This window comes from Papio anubis, chromosome 1 (assembly GCF_008728515.1).
Source record: "Papio anubis isolate 15944 chromosome 1, Panubis1.0, whole genome shotgun sequence".
Classification (NCBI taxonomy): Eukaryota; Metazoa; Chordata; class Mammalia; order Primates; family Cercopithecidae; genus Papio; species Papio anubis.
Genome location: NC_044976.1, coordinates 30009707 through 30026912, shown reverse-complemented (window position 1 = coordinate 30026912; position 17206 = coordinate 30009707). Strand labels below are relative to the sequence as shown.

General features: G+C 57.7%; 1 protein-coding gene across 10 annotated transcripts in view; it reads left to right on the top strand.

The window, feature by feature from the left end:
- The first annotated feature begins 4381 nt into the window (after positions 1–4381).
- ADGRB2 (adhesion G protein-coupled receptor B2) overlaps positions 4382–17206 on the top strand; it is a 36929-nt gene continuing 24104 nt past the window's right edge. For 5 of the 10 annotated variants that reach the window (XM_009203653.3, XM_009203687.3, XM_031666538.1 and 2 more), the window contains exons 1-2: positions 4382–4556; positions 11609–12425. In XM_009203653.3, the coding sequence (XP_009201917.1) occupies positions 11624–12425 (802 nt within the window). In that variant the 5' untranslated portion in view covers positions 4382–4556; positions 11609–11623. Of the gene's footprint in view, positions 4557–11608; positions 12426–17206 lie in introns of those variants that run through there. The other 5 variants (XM_017959159.1, XM_017959172.1, XM_017959167.1 and 2 more) reach the window with 2 other exon arrangements.

Sequence of the window (17206 nt, the reverse complement as noted above, 5' to 3'; positions counted from 1 at the left end):
GAGGGGACTGGAGATGGGTCTGAGAGGCTGCTAAGGGCCAAGCTATGCAGGGTCTGGAAGGCCACATTGTCAAGTGCAGTGGGAAGCTACTAGCAGGCTTAAGAGGTGCCCTGATTTACACTTTTAAAGAGATGGCTCAATGGGTTCCAGGAGAATGGACTGGGGTGGGGGAGGTAGGAGTGGAAGCCCAGAAATTAAGTAAGGGAGAATCTAGGCATTGGATGATGGTGGCGTGGACTCCCCTGTTGGCAGTGGGGATGTAAAGAGTGGATAGATTTGGGATATTTTGGGAGGTAGAAGCAACAAGACTTGCTGATGGCTGGGATCCCAGTGCCTAGAACATAGTAGACTCAATAAATATTTGTTGAATAAATGAATAAAGGCGCCAGGCTCTATATATACTTGTGTGTACCCTCTGGTATGAGGCATGTATGTAAAGATCACCCAAGACCCTAAAGGGCTGCTCTATCCTCTGCCCTAGGGGCCAGGGGCCAGAGAATGCAGGTGCTGCTCGAGGAGCTGCACACAAACCAGGCATTTCGGAAGATTTGGCTAGGGAGCAAGGCATCCTCCCTTCTTTCCCCAATCTGCAACAGCAATAAAATGACAAACACCCAACCTGGGTTGCCCCAGGCTCCTAACCCCTTTGGCATCTGCAGCAGGAAGGATGGAAGCTAGACATGAAGTATTTCCCACAGGCAGAGAGGGCCAGTCCACCTTTTCCAGGATGGCCCCCAGGATGCATGCCATTCAGAGCTCTCAGGTGCTGGTCATAGGAACTCTGGGGCAGAAGATTGTCACATGGATATAGGTGTCTTTAGGGACAGGTTATGAGCACCTGATAGGTGTCTGGGGTAGGGGTGGGACTGGAAGGAGACCTTGGCACCCACAGCTTTGGGTGGCCTAGTTGAATGGCAGTGGTGAACAGGGCTGAGTGAGGGGTGCTCCTAGGTCCCACTGGCTGGAAGGAAACCTGCCTAGGCTCTGGGCCAAATAAATCATTGGGAAGGGAAGAAGAACATTTTCTCATCTGTTTAAAGGGCAACGAAGCATAGCAGCGGCCGGCCCAGCGGGAGGCAAGGCTGAGGCCAGGCGGGTGAGGCCAGGGCAGCTCCCTTCCTCCACACACCATCCTCTCCTGAGCAGCCCCACCGGCTTAGGCCTTGAGGGTTGTCTGCCTTCCAACTGGGCCATTGATGGTTGCTATTGTTGACAAAAATATTAATTAATTAGTAATAAAATAATTACTGACAAAGGCCCCTTCAGGGACATAACCCTTGCTAATCCATCTTTTATCTCACTGGATCCCAGCCTGAGATCATTTATACCATTTCCCAGATAAGGAAACAGAGGCCCAGAAAGCTGAAGGGACTTTCTCAAGGTCACCTAGCATGGCAGGGTGACAGCAAGGCGGTTGCCCTTGTGGGGTGGGTCCCCATAATCCCATCAGAGGTTCCAGAGGGGGCCCCAATGGGACTAAAGGGCTGAAGTCATTGTTCTTGGTCCAGCTTAGGGGGTTCAGGGGGATGTCCCTTTATTCTGCTCAAGCCCTCTGTGCTCAAGCTCTGGCCGGTGCCCCTTCCCATGCCCAATCTCTGCCCCAGGCTCCCAGGAGGCCCCTCCTGGGGCTAAGACTTGCTCTCTTCACCCCCGCCTGCGCTTCAGAGAAGTAATTTCTCTTCAACCAGCTGGATTTGAATATGGAAACGATTTGTAATTACACCAAGTCCTCCTGGGCGGCCTTATTACCAGAGTGAGTCTGGAAGGGCAGGAGCTCATGGGAAAGGAGGTGGGGAAACCCTGATGCGGAGAGGTGCCTCCAGGGAGAGCCTTCCAGAGGTCAGCCTAGTCTCGCTTGCTCACTCCTGTACAACCCCGGGGAGGTCCTGCTGTCCCCACACAGCTCCCACAGCCCCCTTTGCCTTGCTGACCTCCCCACCTTGCCCCTAGTGAGCCCCCAGGTATGGGACACCATCTCTGTCAGTCCCTCACTCTGTCTTCCTATCTTTCCTTGGGCGTACATTTTTGTGGCTGATGGAAGGGGTCAAGAAGTCAGAGGGCTACCGAGGAACAGAGAGAGACAAAAAATGCTGCTGTCCATCTGGAGCCAGTCCCTCCCATCACCTCTCACCCAACTGCATCCTGGGGAAGAAGGAGGGGGTCCTCAGGGATCCAGCTGCATCACATCTGCAAGAGACCTGCCTGGGTTTCTCTGGGCTCCAGGTCTCTAATATGCTAATAGTCATGAATATTCATAGAGAGAGAAGCAAGCTCCATGTGGGAGAGGAGGGGGCTGGAGCTTTGGACAGGGTCCTGGAGATTTCTAAGGTGCTTGCATCCTTGTGGGCAATCCATGTCTGCACCATTTTCCCCACTTTTGCCCACCTCCTTGAAGCCCCAGTCTCAGCTACCTCATTGCCCCTCCCAATGCCCATGTAAGGAGGGGGTCCAGATTTCCCACTGCCCTGGGGTGGCTTTCAACACACTTTGCAGCTCGCAAGGCCTGCCTGGCCTGGCTTTCACGTAGCAGCTGAGCCTTGAAACCCAGAGATGTCTGAGTGTGTTTGAGGGTGCCCAGCAAACCCTAGGAGCCTTGCTTGCCAGTGCTAGGCCCAAGGCATGGGTCTCCTTGGGCATCCGCAGGGAAAGGGAAGGTGCCGGCCCAGCTCTCCTCCCTGCCTCATAAGGCCTCATAAATTCTCTTAAGGTGACAGGTGATATTCCTTCGTCGCCCCTTATTACCTCCTTCCATTAAAGTCGATAATCTCTCACAATCACTCACAACAAATGTCACTGAGGCTGCTGGAGGTGGGAGGGACAGAAGGAGGGAAAAGAGGGTGGTTCTCTGCCTCTTCTTGGTACTGCCCCTGGGAAGAGGTAGGCTTTTCTCTTCTTGCCCCATCTCCAGGGTGACACAACTCAAGGAGCATCCATGGAGAGGTGGGGTTGTTATTTGCTGGAATGAGGACTTCTTTGCCCTGAAAATTTGGCCCTTCCTGGCCAGTGAACCTTCAAAGAGTATGGTCCTGAAACCATCCCATCCTCATTGCAAAGCTGAAACCATCCCACCCTTATTGCAAAGCTGCCCCCTGCTGGTTTCTCCTCTGACCAAAGTCGTGGGATTAACCTACTTGTGTTGGCTGCAGCGGTATATCAGCCTACCTTACTGATGGCAACATGCTCAGGCCACAAACCCCCTGACTGGGGCCCTGAGCCATGGGCATCTCCCTGCGTACCGCCTGAACCACGAGGGCTCAGGCCCCACCCAACTGTTTCTGGGCACAGTGCCAAGATGGGGAAGGGGTGGGTCTGTACGTCTCTGCTGCTTCTACACAAGCAGATGCAACATGGGGGCGCCCCTGGCACAGGGAAAGGCACTTGTGGGAATAGACAGGGACTCAGGAAAACATGTAACACACTGCACACGTGTAGCATCCCCGTGCCTAAGGACGTGCAACATTGCAGTTTAAGTATGCATCAAACATGTCACATTGCAGTATACATATGTGGCTGCTACATATGAGTTACCCACAGTCCTCAGCACACATGTGGCACCTGTAAGCTTGCATACATATAGCATCCCTGCGCACAGGAACAAGCAACATGCATTCAGGACTTGGGCACATGTTAATACACCGTGCATGTGTGTAGCACTTGCATGCACCTACCCAGGCAACATGGTAGTGCACACTTAGGGCACCTGTATGCATATGCAAAGTTCAGTGCACATGACTGGCACCTGCATGCACAGGGGCATGCAATATGCAATGCACATGGGAAGGTGAGCAAATGCTTCAGCCCGCAGGGCCCGGGAGACCCTGGCGGCGCGACAAGACTCCGGCATGGGTATAGCTGGAGGGGCGTCGCGGATCGCCTCATTCTGAGGTCCAGGAGGCAGCGGCGGGCAATACCCAGGGCTCTCCCCCCGCGCCGGCGCCTGGGGCCCAAAGCGGGGAGGTGGGGGGCGCGATCGGCTCGGCTGGCGCTGTTCCCCCTTTAACAGGAGGCGGCGCGCGTCGCCCCCGCCCCCCGCCCCTTCTCCCGCGGCCTCGCGGCCTGGCCCGGCGCGCGCCCTCCTGGCCTCGGCTCATGCGCAGGCGCTGGCAGTCCCGCCCGGCCGTCACTCGGCCCGGCGCGCGCCAGGCAGCGGCCGGAGCGGCCGGAGGAACCGGGTCTGGCGGCAGCGGCGGCGCGGCGTCAGAGATCGAGGAGGATGCGGCACCGGCCTGAGCTCGGGCCGCGGCCGCCCTGGGGCCAGGATAAGGGCGAGCGGCGCGGGCGGTGCCTGGGCGGGGAGCGGGGGCGGCGCGGCAAGGAGGCGGCGGCGGCGGCGGCAGCAGCCCGCGCCCGGCCCGGCGCCCCCCCGCCCGCCCCGCGCTGCTCCCCGGAGCCTTTTCTGCACCCGCTGCCCGGGAGAGCGGGAGCCTCGGCCCTCCGCGCGGCTGCAGCTACCTGCCCTGCGCCCGGCCCGGTCCCCGACTTAGGGATGGCAAACTTGCGCCCCGTGGCCGCCCCCGCCAGCGCCGGCCCCCGCTCCTGCTGCTGACGGCGCCCAGGTGAGTGCTCGGCCCCAGACCCCGACCTGGCCTCGCACCGAGCCCTCCCGGCGCGGTCCCGAGTTTCCGCACCGGCCCGGACTCAGGGCGCTCTCCCAACCCGTCTCTGCTGAATTCTCCCCCAGCCCGAACTGAGTTCGTTCAGCGTTCGCCCACCCCCATCTTCTGGGGGACTACCAAACCTGGGGCCGAGGCCCCCTTAATCGGTGGTGAATCTCTAATCTCGGCCCCCCTTCCCCCAGCCTGGACCGACCCTCTTACCCATCTATGCTAAAGTCTCCCCTTCCAGAATTCTGACACCGTGGTTGCTGTCTCGAGTCTTTCCCTATCTCGGCCTGGATCCGGGCGGTGCGCCCCCCACCTTTATTAGAGGCCCCCCCCACATTAACCTGCAGCTCAACTGTGTCTCCCCCTCCGTCTCCCATCACAGTCTGAATGCCGGACGCTGCTCCTCTCCTCCACTTCATCTCTGCCCAGAGTCTTTCCTGTCCCCATCCATGTCTGCCCATAGTTTCTACCCTCCCCCGCGCCCGTACCCTGACCATGCTTCTTCTCTATTTCTGCCCCTAGTGCCCCCTCCCCCATATCTGCCCAGAGTCCCGCCTTCCCTCGCCAATCTTGCTGCAAGTCCCCTCCCCCCAGCTTGAAATTGGGGCCGTGTCCCCCGTGTCTGCTCCGCGCCCCCTCCCCTCCAGCTGAGATCCCGACTGGACCCGCATCCCTGACTCCTGTGTCCATCTTTGGCCGGAGTCTATCTGTCCATCCCCCATCCCTATCCTCCCAACCCTGGTCATAGAGCTGGGCACCAGACGCACCCTCCCGCAGCCCCAGGGCTGGCATGATCCGGAGGGGGTTGTAAGCTGTGAAGTTGGCGGCCACTCCCGCAGTCAGCTCGGTCTGAGGGCACAGCCGGGGGAAGTCCTCCGCGCCACGGCCCGCGCAGAGCGGGCGACGGGTCTGTTGTCCGCGGGGGGGAGGGGCGCCCGGGCCGAGAGATGCCGCCTGCCTGCCCGCCTCGCCAGCTGCCGGCCGGGCCCCTGGGCGTCCTCTGGCGCCCCCTGCCCGAAGCCTGGGACCCGCCACCCCTTCTCCCGTGGGCAACCCCGGGTTTCCGCAGCCAGAGCATCAGCGGTGGCTGCAGGACTGACGCTGGGAAGTCCCTGGGGAGAGGAGATTGGTGGGCCAGGCCAGGTGCCTCCTTGTGCTAGCCATGCCCAAACACTGCTGGTTGTCAGGCCATATGTTCTGGGGGGTGGGATGGGTTGGGGTGGAGTGGAGTGGAGGGCTCACCCCAGCAGCAAGTCAAGAGTCCTTTGAGCCTTCACGCACAGACCAGCAGGATTGGCCGCGGGCTCCAGGACGCCTGGTTGGGCTTGTTTGTGCTTGGTCAGGTGTTGCCAGGGAGCCTCTACCCCATGGCATTTCCCATGAGGTAAGGGCTGCGGGCAAAGTTGGGCTGTGCCTGGCTTGTGCATGGAGTCGGTTGTGGGGGAATCCACCTGACCCTGGGACAGAGCAAGCACCTGGGGAGTATCCTCTGCACTGCTACTGGGGTGAGGGGCAGTGTGGACTCTGTGCAGGATATGTCCTGGTGATGGTACTGGGGAGGTTAGGGAGGGTCTTATCTGGACCAAGATTGAGACAAGAGATCTTCCCCTCTTCTTCCCTCTCTCCTCCTTCCGCTCTCTCTTCTGCCCCCTTTCTGTATCACTCTTCAAAAGGACATGTCTAGTCTGGGGTGTGCGTGCGTGGTCTGCATTTCTGTAACACAAAGTGAGGTTCCATCTGGTCTCTGCCCCCATCCCTCCCTCCCTCCCCACCCCCAGGTAATGAAGCTGAGTAAGTAGTTAGGAACTCAGCTTTCAGTCAGACAACCTATGTTCAAAAGCTGTGTGACATGGGCAAGCTACTTAATCTTTCTGAGCCTCAGTTGACCCTCTATAAAATGGGTCATTGATCACTGCCTCATATAGCTGTTGGGAGAATGAAGTTAGGTTGTTTGTATAGAGTGTCTGGCACCTAGCAATGTTCAATAATGATAGGGGTGTGGGGCTGTTTCTGTTCAAGGCCAAGGTCAGGCCCCTCTCCACTCCACTCCTAATCCCAAAAGAGAAAAATGAAAAATAGATTCCAGTGCCTTCACTCCAACCCCCAGTATAATAAAGACAGAAACACCTTTAGCCCCCAGTCCCCTCTTCCCCCACAAAGTATGGGTGCAGGGGGAGCCAGTGACTGTCAGTTTCCCTCATCTCCTCCTTGGTCCTGCAACTTCCCACTATATTTCTCTGGAATCAGCTGTGGCCAGAGGGATATTAGTGAAAGCCAGGCCAAGGTCTCTGGGGTCTTGGTTCAAGTGTAGAGGCTGCAGAGGTGGGAGAAGTAAGAGAAGAAACCCCAGTCAGAGTCCCAGAAGGCAGGCAGCCTGTTAGGGGTAGCCAGGTGGGAAATCACTCAGCCATAGAAGAGTCTCTACCCTCCCCCAGGAGGTCAGACACCGTCAGGAATTTCCCAGGGCCCTTCGCCTCCGGTCAGAGTTAGCAGGGCCACCGGGCCTGAGGGCCTGAGGAGTTTGAAGAAACCTGGCTTTGGCCTGAGTGGCTTGGGGGAAGAGAAGGTGGCGCGGAGGAAGGGGACTCGAACCTGTGATGGCTGGAAGTCCTCTGGGCAGTGTGGCCGGACCTGGGTCCCACTGGGGAGTGGCAGCCTCCTCGTCACCCGCCTGCCCCGGCAGCCCTGACATTGGGGAACAAAAGCATTCGGTTCCTGTAGCAACGGCGGCTCCAGCTGCTGCAAAGTTCCGGGGAGGCGGGCGGAGGGCGGCTGAGTCACCGCCCCCTCCCCCGCCGCCCGCTCGGCACCGCCCCCAGGGGCTGAGGGCTGCCCCTTGTCCCCCTCCCGGTTCTGCCCGCGTTTTCCTGCTTAAGGAGGAACCCCCTCCCCCAAGAGAGCGACCCTCTCTGGCAGTTGGAGCGGCAGGGCTGCACAGAGGGGGTCGCGCCCTCCCCTCGGCCCAGTCCCCCAGCTCCGGAGGCAGGATGGAGGGTGTGCGCCCCCCGGGGCGACAGAGCTCTGGGAGAGCAGCTCCTGAGGACCCTGTCCTCGGGTCCGAGCACTGGCAGAGGACCCGAAGGCATCGAGTGGGGGTCCCCGCCTGCGTGGCGGCCTGGGCAGGGCAAGCGGCAAGCGCCCGGGAGGCGGAGGGTGAGTGACGGGCAGGCGAATTGGAGCTGCCAGGTGGATAAACGCGACGGATGTGCGCATCACCGCGCCCCCTCCCCCGGCTCGCCCCTCCCCCGCCACCCAGCGTCAAATGGGAGTCATCCCGGGAATCCCCGACCGGCCCTGGCCCTGAGACACCCCTCTCTTGCTGCTCTGCCCCTTACCCCATAGTCTTGCCTTGGCCCTTTCAGCTGCCGAAAGCCTTGAATTCCTTTATTGGTGCAGAAGGGAAGCTGGGGAGCCCTGAGGGGTTGAAAGAAAGGGGATTGAGTGCGTTTGGGCAGAGTGGGATTCTTGGGCTTGCTGGGGTCAGGGGCATGTGGTGAAGGCAGCCCCCAGCCCCCTAGAGGAGGGGTCTTGGGTAGAGTTAAAAGTGAGGGGGAGACTACTCCAGTCAGCTCCTCACCCATCTCTCAGGGAGGAGGCCTTTTGATCCTCCTATCAGCCACCTCTGGCCCAGGAAGTTCTTCCTCAGAGCTGACCTTAGTACCTCTCCTCTCTAACTCTTGTGCAGGGATTGGTCTGTGGTCTTCCTGGGTTTGGAGGTAGCCAAGCCACTTAGGGTTCAACCCAAAGAGCCTTCCCAGAGGCAGTGCCCTGTACTCAGCAGGCAAGAGGATAGCGTTTATGAGGTCCTGAATAGACGGAGAGGAGACAGGGCTGTGGGCCAGGCTCTGTGTTGGGAACTTGTTGGGAGGCTGATGAGGTGTCTGCCATCCTGAGGGCAAGGCTCACGGTCTGCATTGCACAGAGAGGGAAACTGAGGCTCAGGGAGGTTAATCATGACTAAGAGCCACTTGGGCTGCCTGTGGAGACAAGGATCATCCTTCTAGGTCCCCTTCCCAGGGTGGCTCAGGGAGAGGCCTCTGGGTTGTCAGTGCTCCCAGGAGGACAGGCCTGGCTACACACAGGCGGGAGGGTCTTTAATGAACCAGTGGCTGTCTGTGACCCAGCTTGGAATTGGGTCTTTGCCTTATTTTGAATGATGGGAAGTGATATAAAAAGGTGCCCCAAAAGGTCTTATGCCGCAGCCGACACAGTGAGGGTCGCGCATGTCCAGGATGAAATCCCAGAATGAGCGTGAAGGTGTCTGAAGGAGACTGAGGGGGGGGGGGGTTTGGGTTGGGTTAAAAGTGGCTCCGTTCTGGAGAAGCCAGCCTGTGGCTGTGAAGGATGTGGACCTTGTGCTTCTTGATGGGGCGGGGCTGTGGAGTAGGGAGCAGCAGCCCAGGAGCGGGGTAGGGGAGGGAGCCCCAGCTTCAGACACGCAAAGGAAGGCCCCGCAGAGGATCCTGCCTGACACTTAGCTGTCATATGCCGAGCCTCAGAGGGCCAGATACTCATGTATGTTCTCACTTGAGAATGCGTGTGCACCTCTGTGCATGTGTACACGTGTGAGCCTCTACACCCCTGTGTGTGCGTGTTCACTCCTGAGTGCACATGACAGCATGAATCTGTGGGTTTCACCTGTCTGTCTGCATGTCCGTGTGCATATGTATCCGTTCGTATGCAGAACTCCTGTGAACGTCTGTGCACTCATGCTTTGGTGTGTCCTCAGGGCACAAGGGTGTTCAAACCCACATGTGTTGGTGTGTGTGTGAGGGGAGGTTCCCTGAGCTGCTGTAAGTGGGGGAGGGGAGGTGGTTATAATGAGCCCCCACCTCCCCTCCACTGAGCAGCAGCCATGGCCTGAATTTTGCAGCCTGCTTAAAAATAATTGGGGGCAGCAGGGGGATTGGATGTCACTCATCATCAGCCGCTGGCTTTGCTAGTGCTGCAGCAGGTGGGGCGGGCTGAGCAGTTTGGGACAGGCATGATGTAGGGTGGGAAAGACCAGAGGTCTCATCCCTTTTTCAGCTCTGAGGAGGAGGGTGGGTGGGTGGGGGCAGAGGCACAGCCTGTCTGGCTTCTGCCGAATAACTCCATGCGGGTCTTGGGAGGAGGGTGGGGTGGCTCCTTTGCAGTGAGTAGGTCTTCCTGGAGCTACTCCACCAGTCCCTGTATGACTGGGAGGGGCAGATGCTTGCTTGGGCCTGGCTTGGAGGTATAGCACGAGGGGATGTGGCATCTGAGGCAGTGGGGAGCTCCATGGCTGCTGCACAGGGACTGGAAAGTTAGGGTTCTAAATCCTGTCCCCCCTCTGCCCAGTGTTGATACTCCTAAAGACCCAAGGGGAAGTCTGTTCCCTGGGAGCAACTGTGTCTTGGGAAAATCTAGCCGTACCTGTGAATTGTCTTGTATTTCTGATTCAGTCCCCAGAGCTAATAGCTGCTCCATCTGGCCTGAAGCCTGAGCAGCAAGCACAGGGAAGGAGCAGAGGCTACTGGTGGAATAAGAAGGGCCTGGGCTGGGCCTCAGATCCTGGGCTTGAGTCCCCTCTGGCCACCTTTGTGTGATCTGGAGCGGGTTGTCTCCCTTTTCCTAGCCCCATCTTTTCTCCTCTGATGTGGACCAGCTGGGCTCTAGGGGCCTGTGCAGTGCTGTGAGTGATCCTGTGGCATGGAGGAGGGAGGCCGTGTGGATTACTTGGGGGGTAGGATTGGAAGTGGGGCTGATTCAGACCACGCACTAGGTTCCATTTTCTGGGCAGTTGGATAGAGGCTGGGCAGGCTGTGGGCAGTGACACAGCCCTGGCCTGATGGGTGGGAGGGCACCTGCAACTCTCCCCATCCTCAGCCGTTACCCACTCTAGCCTGACTGCTCTGTGTGTCTGTAGGGGTAGGGCTTGGGTCCTAGGTGCCCACCCACACCTGGAGTACATTCACACCTGTTGGGAGCTCAGCTTGGTGCAGCACTTTAAGGGAAGGTAGAAATCAACAAGTTCGGGTCCCCACTCTTAGGAACTGGAAGACCCATGAGCTGAATGAGCTAGTCTTAGGGAAATAGTATAGGAGAGAGGTCGTGACTGGCTGGTGGCTTCACAGGGCAGGGGGTAGCAGGCCCTGAACCAGACCTTGGAAGATAATCCCATGGAGCTGGAGGGAAAGAGGGAAGTAAGAGGGGGAATTTCTGCTCCCATTTTACGGACGAGAAAACTGAGATTCATGAGGGTCACCCAGCCAGCAGGCGGCTGGCTGGGTTGGGGCTCAAGCCCAAAGTCCCCTTGCTTGGTGCCTCTCCCCCTTGTTCCAACCAGGAAATCCACGGCAGTGATACACATGACATCCACACTGACAGTGCGCTCCTGTGGGCATGGCTCAGGTTGTGCGCAGTTCCTGGCACACTGGCTGTAACTCCGCCCCTTTCTCTCCCTCTCAGTAAAGCAAGTGAGAATGACATTGTTCCAGGAATAACCTCAAATTGCTCTAATTTATAAAAAAGCAAATCGTAGTCAAACATCACCGCTTTGACAATTACCACAGGTTACGTGTGACATGCCTCACAGCTGATCATGACACACTGGGACTGAGAGCAACAGTTATGGAGAATACAGGTTGGATGGTGGGGCTGGGGCTTGGATCTGAATGTCAGGCAAATATGCTTGTAGTTGATGGGCTGACTCTGAGGAAACAGAACAATGGCAACAACAGCTACTATTTCTTCAGGGTTCACAAGATTCCAGGCACTCTCCCAAGTCCTTTCCCTTACTTATCTCATTTTACCCTTGTAGGAAACCTGTGAGATAGGTACTATCATTGGTCCATTTTACAGGTAAGGAAACTGAGGCTCAGAGAGGTCAAGTCCCTTGTCTAAGTTCACACAGGTGGACCTGGGTGACACTCCTCCAAAGACCATGGTCTGAACTATGAGGCCCACTCCACAGCTCACCATAGGGGGTTCAGAGCCCATGCTGGCTGTGCTGGGGGCCCACTGACCACTGTCTCTCTCCACAGGGCAAGGGACATAGGATGACCCCAGCCTGTCCCCTCTTACTGTCTGTGATTCTGTCCCTGCGCCTGGCCGCCGCCTTCGACCCCGCCCCCAGTGCCTGCTCTGCCCTGGCCTCGGGTGTGCTCTACGGGGCCTTCTCGCTGCAGGACCTCTTTCCTACCATCGCCTCGGGCTGCTCCTGGACCCTGGAGAACCCTGACCCCACCAAGTACTCCCTCTACCTGCGCTTCAACCGCCAGGAGCAGGTGTGCGCACACTTTGCCCCCCGCCTGCTGCCCCTGGACCACTACCTGGTCAACTTTACCTGCCTGCGGCCTAGCCCGGAGGAGGCAGTGCCCCAGGCGGCGTCAGAGGTGGGGCGGCCAGAGGAGGAGGAGGCGGAGGCGGCAGCGGGGTTGGAGCTGTGCAGCGGCTCGGGCCCCTTTACGTTCCTGCACTTCGACAAGAACTTTGTGCAGCTGTGCCTGTCGGCTGAGCCCTCCGAGGCCCCGCGCCTGCTGGCGCCTGCTGCCCTAGCCTTCCGCTTTGTCGAGGTCTTGCTCATCAACAACAACAACTCCAGCCAGTTCACCTGTGGTGTGCTCTGCCGCTGGAGTGAGGAGTGTGGCCGCGCTGCCGGCAGGGCCTGCGGCTTTGCTCAGCCAGGCTGCAGCTGCCCTGGAGAGGCGGGGGCCGGCTCCGCCACCACCACATCTCCAGGCCCTCCTGCTGCCCACACCCTGTCCAATGCCCTGGTGCCCGGGGGCCCAGCCCCACCTGCTGAGGCCGATTTGCACTCGGGGAGCAGCAATGATCTATTCACAACCGAGATGAGATACGGTGAGTCTGAGCAGGGCCTGGGTGGGGCGGGGTCTGCAGGGGCTGACAGTGTCCTTGGTGTCCATCCTGGCAGATCCTTGGCCATGCATGTAGCTGTTCACTGATGTCACCCTTCTGCTGAGCCTTGACCAAATGTTGCAGTCACCAAAATGCATGGCAGTAAGACCTCACTCTTGAAGAGTTTGCAGACTGGCTAGAAGAATGGGGGCACAGATCAGATAATGCAGGGTGATATATAAACCCAGGGAGGGACCTCCTAACTGGGCAGGCAGGAGAGGCTCCCTGAAGGAAGTAATGCAGGAACAGAGACCTGAAGGACAAGCAGAAGTGAGATGAGGGCATTGTAAGCAGAGGAAGAAGCGTGCACAAAGGCCCAAGGCTGGGAGTGATCGTGGCAGGCCCTGGTGCTGCAAGTTGACAAGTTTGCCTGGAGGCTGCAGTAGGCAGGGAACAGGGATGCATTCCTGTCCACACAGGTCAGTGAGTTTTGGCAGTTGCCCCAGGGTCAGGGCAGAGAGAGGCAAGGAAGAGTGTGCCTAGGTGAAGAGGCCTGAGCTTCCAGGCTGCCTTGGAGGGTTGGGCTGGCTCAGCTCCCAGTGTCCCTTGTCTCCCCCCTCAGGGCCCATGTCTTCTGGGACTGAGGCCGCCAGCTGCTAGAGCTTCCTGCTGACTGGGCAAAAGCTCTGCGAGCCCTTGAGTCCTGCCTGCTCCCACTCCCACCCCAACTCCCTCAGCCACGGCTGCCTTCTGCAGACCCTGCTTCCTGCAGCTTCAAGGGCCTGAGGGCCTCAGCTGGATCCTGTGTGCCCGCTGAACAGTGCTGGGCCGGGGACTGACCAGGAGACCTGAAGGGAACAGGGACTGATGACATGGGGATGGGAAGGAGGCAGGTCTGGGGTCTGTTCTGCAGCTCTGGTACCGACAGGGAGGCCTCTCCTCTCTCTGGGCCTCAGTTTCCCCATTTGGTATAACAGGTGCTGGCCTATCATGAGGATCAAGGATGCAGGGATAGAGGATGGAAAGGGCATCTGGATTTCACTGGGAGAGTGTTTACAAGGAGACGGAGTATCGTGTGAGGGCTGCTAGGAGCACTGGAGGAGTGCAGCCTGTCCCCAGCCCTGCTTTGCTGGCTAGAGCCCTGGAGTTGGCCTCTACCTTTGACTGTTACCTTGAGTTGATCCCTTTATTTATGGTGGGCAATGATTTCTTTGTAGAATGGGGAGGTATCCCTGAATTAACTAGAGGGGGTAGTTATCTTGAAAGTAGCCTGACCCAGTACTTTGGATGGGGGCCTTCTTGGCCTCTCCAATGAGACATCTGGCATCGTGCCCATCCACGGCAAGTGCCCAGTGTCCTTGCTGTGGCCTGTCTCCCAGGCTAGCTTGGCCTCTAACGGCGGTCAATGAAGCCGTCCGAGTGACAGCCAGGCCGCGGGCAGGTTACAGGCCCTGGAGGCTGGCCTGGGATTTAGTGCCTGTAGGAAGAAATTGAATTTCGCTTCTTTGTTGAACATCGGCGGAGAACGCCAGGCGTATATCAGGAGGTTTATGGCTCTTCCTGCATGGCCACCACTGCCTGTCACTCTGTGGGGGTCTCCCCCATCGTGCTTAGCTGCAGGCGGGTTCTTTTGTCTGGCTTTCCCTGCGGTCCATCGGCCCAGTGATCTGCAGTGGACGGAGCAAGGCTCTGCCCTCATGGGCGGGCACCATCTGGGCAGGCTGCCATGTGGAGCACAGAGCCAGGAGCAGCCAGCTGGGCTTGGTTGAAGCCGGAAGCAGGAATTGGTTGGTAGCTGGGGTGTCTTTGGGGATCAGAGAGGGCCGGCGATGGGAAAGGCACCATCATCAGAACCTCTGCAGAAGCCTCTGGGGCTAGAGATGGGTGGAGATTGGATGCCTGATTATTCCTGGGCATGAGGCCAGGTGTCTCTTTGAGCAGGGAGCCCTGAGCTAGGGCTCCCAGCTGTTCCCAAGCCTGACCTCTGCTCTTGCCCCTTGTCCTACTTGGCATGTTTCCTTGGGGTTGCTTTTCAGGGAGGGCCCCTGTAGGGAGTTGGCATGGGATGGTGTGGCATCAGCTGTCATAAGGGGGCTCACATGGCACACTGGTGCCCAGAGCTGGGCTGGCACAGCCCCTTCCCCTCCCTTGGCAGGCAGGAAGTTCTTCTATTCTGCCATCTCCTCCCTCCTGCCCAACCTTTCTGGTGCGAGACACAGCGGGCACATGACTGTTTATTCCACATGTCAGGGCATGTCTGAGAGTCCATGGCACCGTCTGTGCCTTGTGGCAGCGCCACCTTTGCCAAGCCTTTGGTCCCCTCCATTCCTTCCCTTGTCTCCTCCCCACTGGGCTGCAGGAGAATGGACTGGCACCTGCAGCTGCCAGACTGAGAGCAAGATTCGTGGGGATGGTAGTGAACAGGAAGGGTGAGACCCTTGTCCTGGCCCCTCTCCCAGGCACCAGGGCAGGGAAGCTGTGTTCATCCACTCTGGGACACCGCTGAGGGGGATCCACAGCAAGGCCTAGCAGGGTGGGCTTGGGCTGGTACCGGAAGAGCACTGGGCTGGGGGCTGGTGGGCAGTGACTGGGCGGAGTGCCTGGGATGCCTCAGAGCCGAGTGAGTTTGACAAGAGGGTACAGGCGCCTGTTAATTTCACGCAAACTGCCTTTGATAGATCTCTTGTTATTTTTGGTGAGTTGAGCCATAAATTTGTGCCATCTTGCTGCCGCAATCTGTTAAGTGGGGGGAAAGGAAGAAAAGAAAGGCAGGCAGGAAGGAGCTTGGTGGAGGACTGACACGGAGGCTGGCTGAGGCCAGGGCTGGAAGGTGGGCTGCAGAGGTAGTGCTAGCTGCAGAGCTCAGCTCCTGAGGGCTGGTGCCAGCCTGCAGTTCCTGCCCACTGACCCTCTAATCCTGAGGAGGCATTGGGCAGTGGGAATGGCTGTGCCCAGTGACACTTGGGAGAAAGAACCCCACCTCATGCACGCCTCTCTCCTTGGCCACAATCCCTACCTCCCCTGTGGGCATTGGCCTGCCCCTGGCTGCTTGCTGCAGGCTTGCCCTCCCCATCACCAGGCTCCATTCTTGGGGTGTGGCCACCAGGTGAACCTGGGGTCTCCTGGGAGGCAAGAGTGGGCTCAAACCCCCACCCTGCCACTGCTGCTCTGTGACTTGGTCGAGGTGCTGCCCATCTTGGGGCCTCAGAACCCCCAGTTATCTGTGTGTCACTCCCTGATCCAGTCCCCAGCGAATCCCCAGTGTTACCCAAACTCCTCAGCCTGGTGTTCAAGGCCCACCAGGGACTTAGCTAACACCTGCTTTTCAGCCTTCTTTCAAATTTTCCCTGACGCTTTCAACCGAGACTCCTCCCCTGGAATGGTCTTTGCCCTTGGTTTTCCAGAACTCCCGCCTCCTTCTAAGCACTGCTCAAGCCCTGTCCCCTCTAGGAAGCTGCTTCTGATTTGCCCAGCCCTGTCCTGAGACTGGCATTTCCTTCCCAGCGCTCAGACCCTGCTGCTCTCTTTTGGCCATCCTGGTCTGGCAGCAGGAAGTGGGGACCTTCCCTGCCTGTTGGAGGCTCAGGCAGTGAGGAGGCAGAGTGGGGGCGGGGAGACCCAGCACACACGGTGGTGGTGTTTCCTGGAAGGTCCTTCCAGCCCAGATCTGTGCTGGGGGAGCTCTGTGTTCTCTATCGTAGGCTGGGGAGTGGGGCCCAGACGTCCCCAGACATCTCAGCAGGGACTGAGTTCCAGCCAATGCCTCACACACATCTTCATGTCTTTATCAGAGTGGAGTTTGTGCCAGGCCTAGGGCTGGCTCTGAATGAGATAGGAGGTGAGCTGGGCACACTGTCTGCCTGTCTGCCCGCTGGTGGGGGAGAGAGAGCACTAACTAGGACAGTGGTGGTCAAGGCCACAGACTGAAGTTGCCCAGTCTGGGTTCAGTTCCGGACCATACCACTGACTAGCTGAGTGACTGTTGATAAGTTCCTTCACCCCTATTTCATCACTTGTAAAGCAAGGGTAGTGACAGCTATTCCACAGAGCTGTGGGGTGGGTTCAGTGAGAGGATGAGAGTAAGTGCTCAGTGCCTGGCACGTGGTAGATGCCTAACAAAGTAGTAGCTGGGTCATCATAATTTAGTGTAATAGGTACGATTGTGACCCTGCCAGATGTCAAAGGAAGAGGAAGAGGAAGAGAGGGGAGGACGGTAGTGTAAAGGTGATTTGGAGTTGGGTTTTAAGGAATGAATAGGAATTCACTAGCCTGTGAAATTTCTCTTTCAATCGTATCATTTTTAAAATTTAATATATTAAAAATAAGTTTCATATCTTAAATGGAAAGAGTATCATTTATCTGAAATAGAAGATATCCAAAGAAACAACCACAGTGAAAACAAAGCGCCATTATTAACTTCTAGCTAGATGCTTTTCCTACCTCTCCGTTTGTTAGAGAGAGGAATTAGCACACATTGGGGATGTGTTAAAGTCTGGGACTGCACAGGCTTTATTTCTCATGCAGTTGGAAGGATTAAAGTGACCATGTAATTTATCATCTAAACTATGGCACATCTGAGGTTATGAAGGGGAAGAGGTGGGTACCATCAATTACATCAGGACAACAGGCACAAACCAGACTATCCCATACAAACTGATGAAGAGACCTGGGAGAGCCTGATAGCCTCAGCCTAGGATCCAGTGTTATTTAATGGCACATTTGTGAGCCACCCCAAGTCATCTTCCGCCCCATGCTTTGGGGAAGCTCTCAGGAGGAAGGGCTTT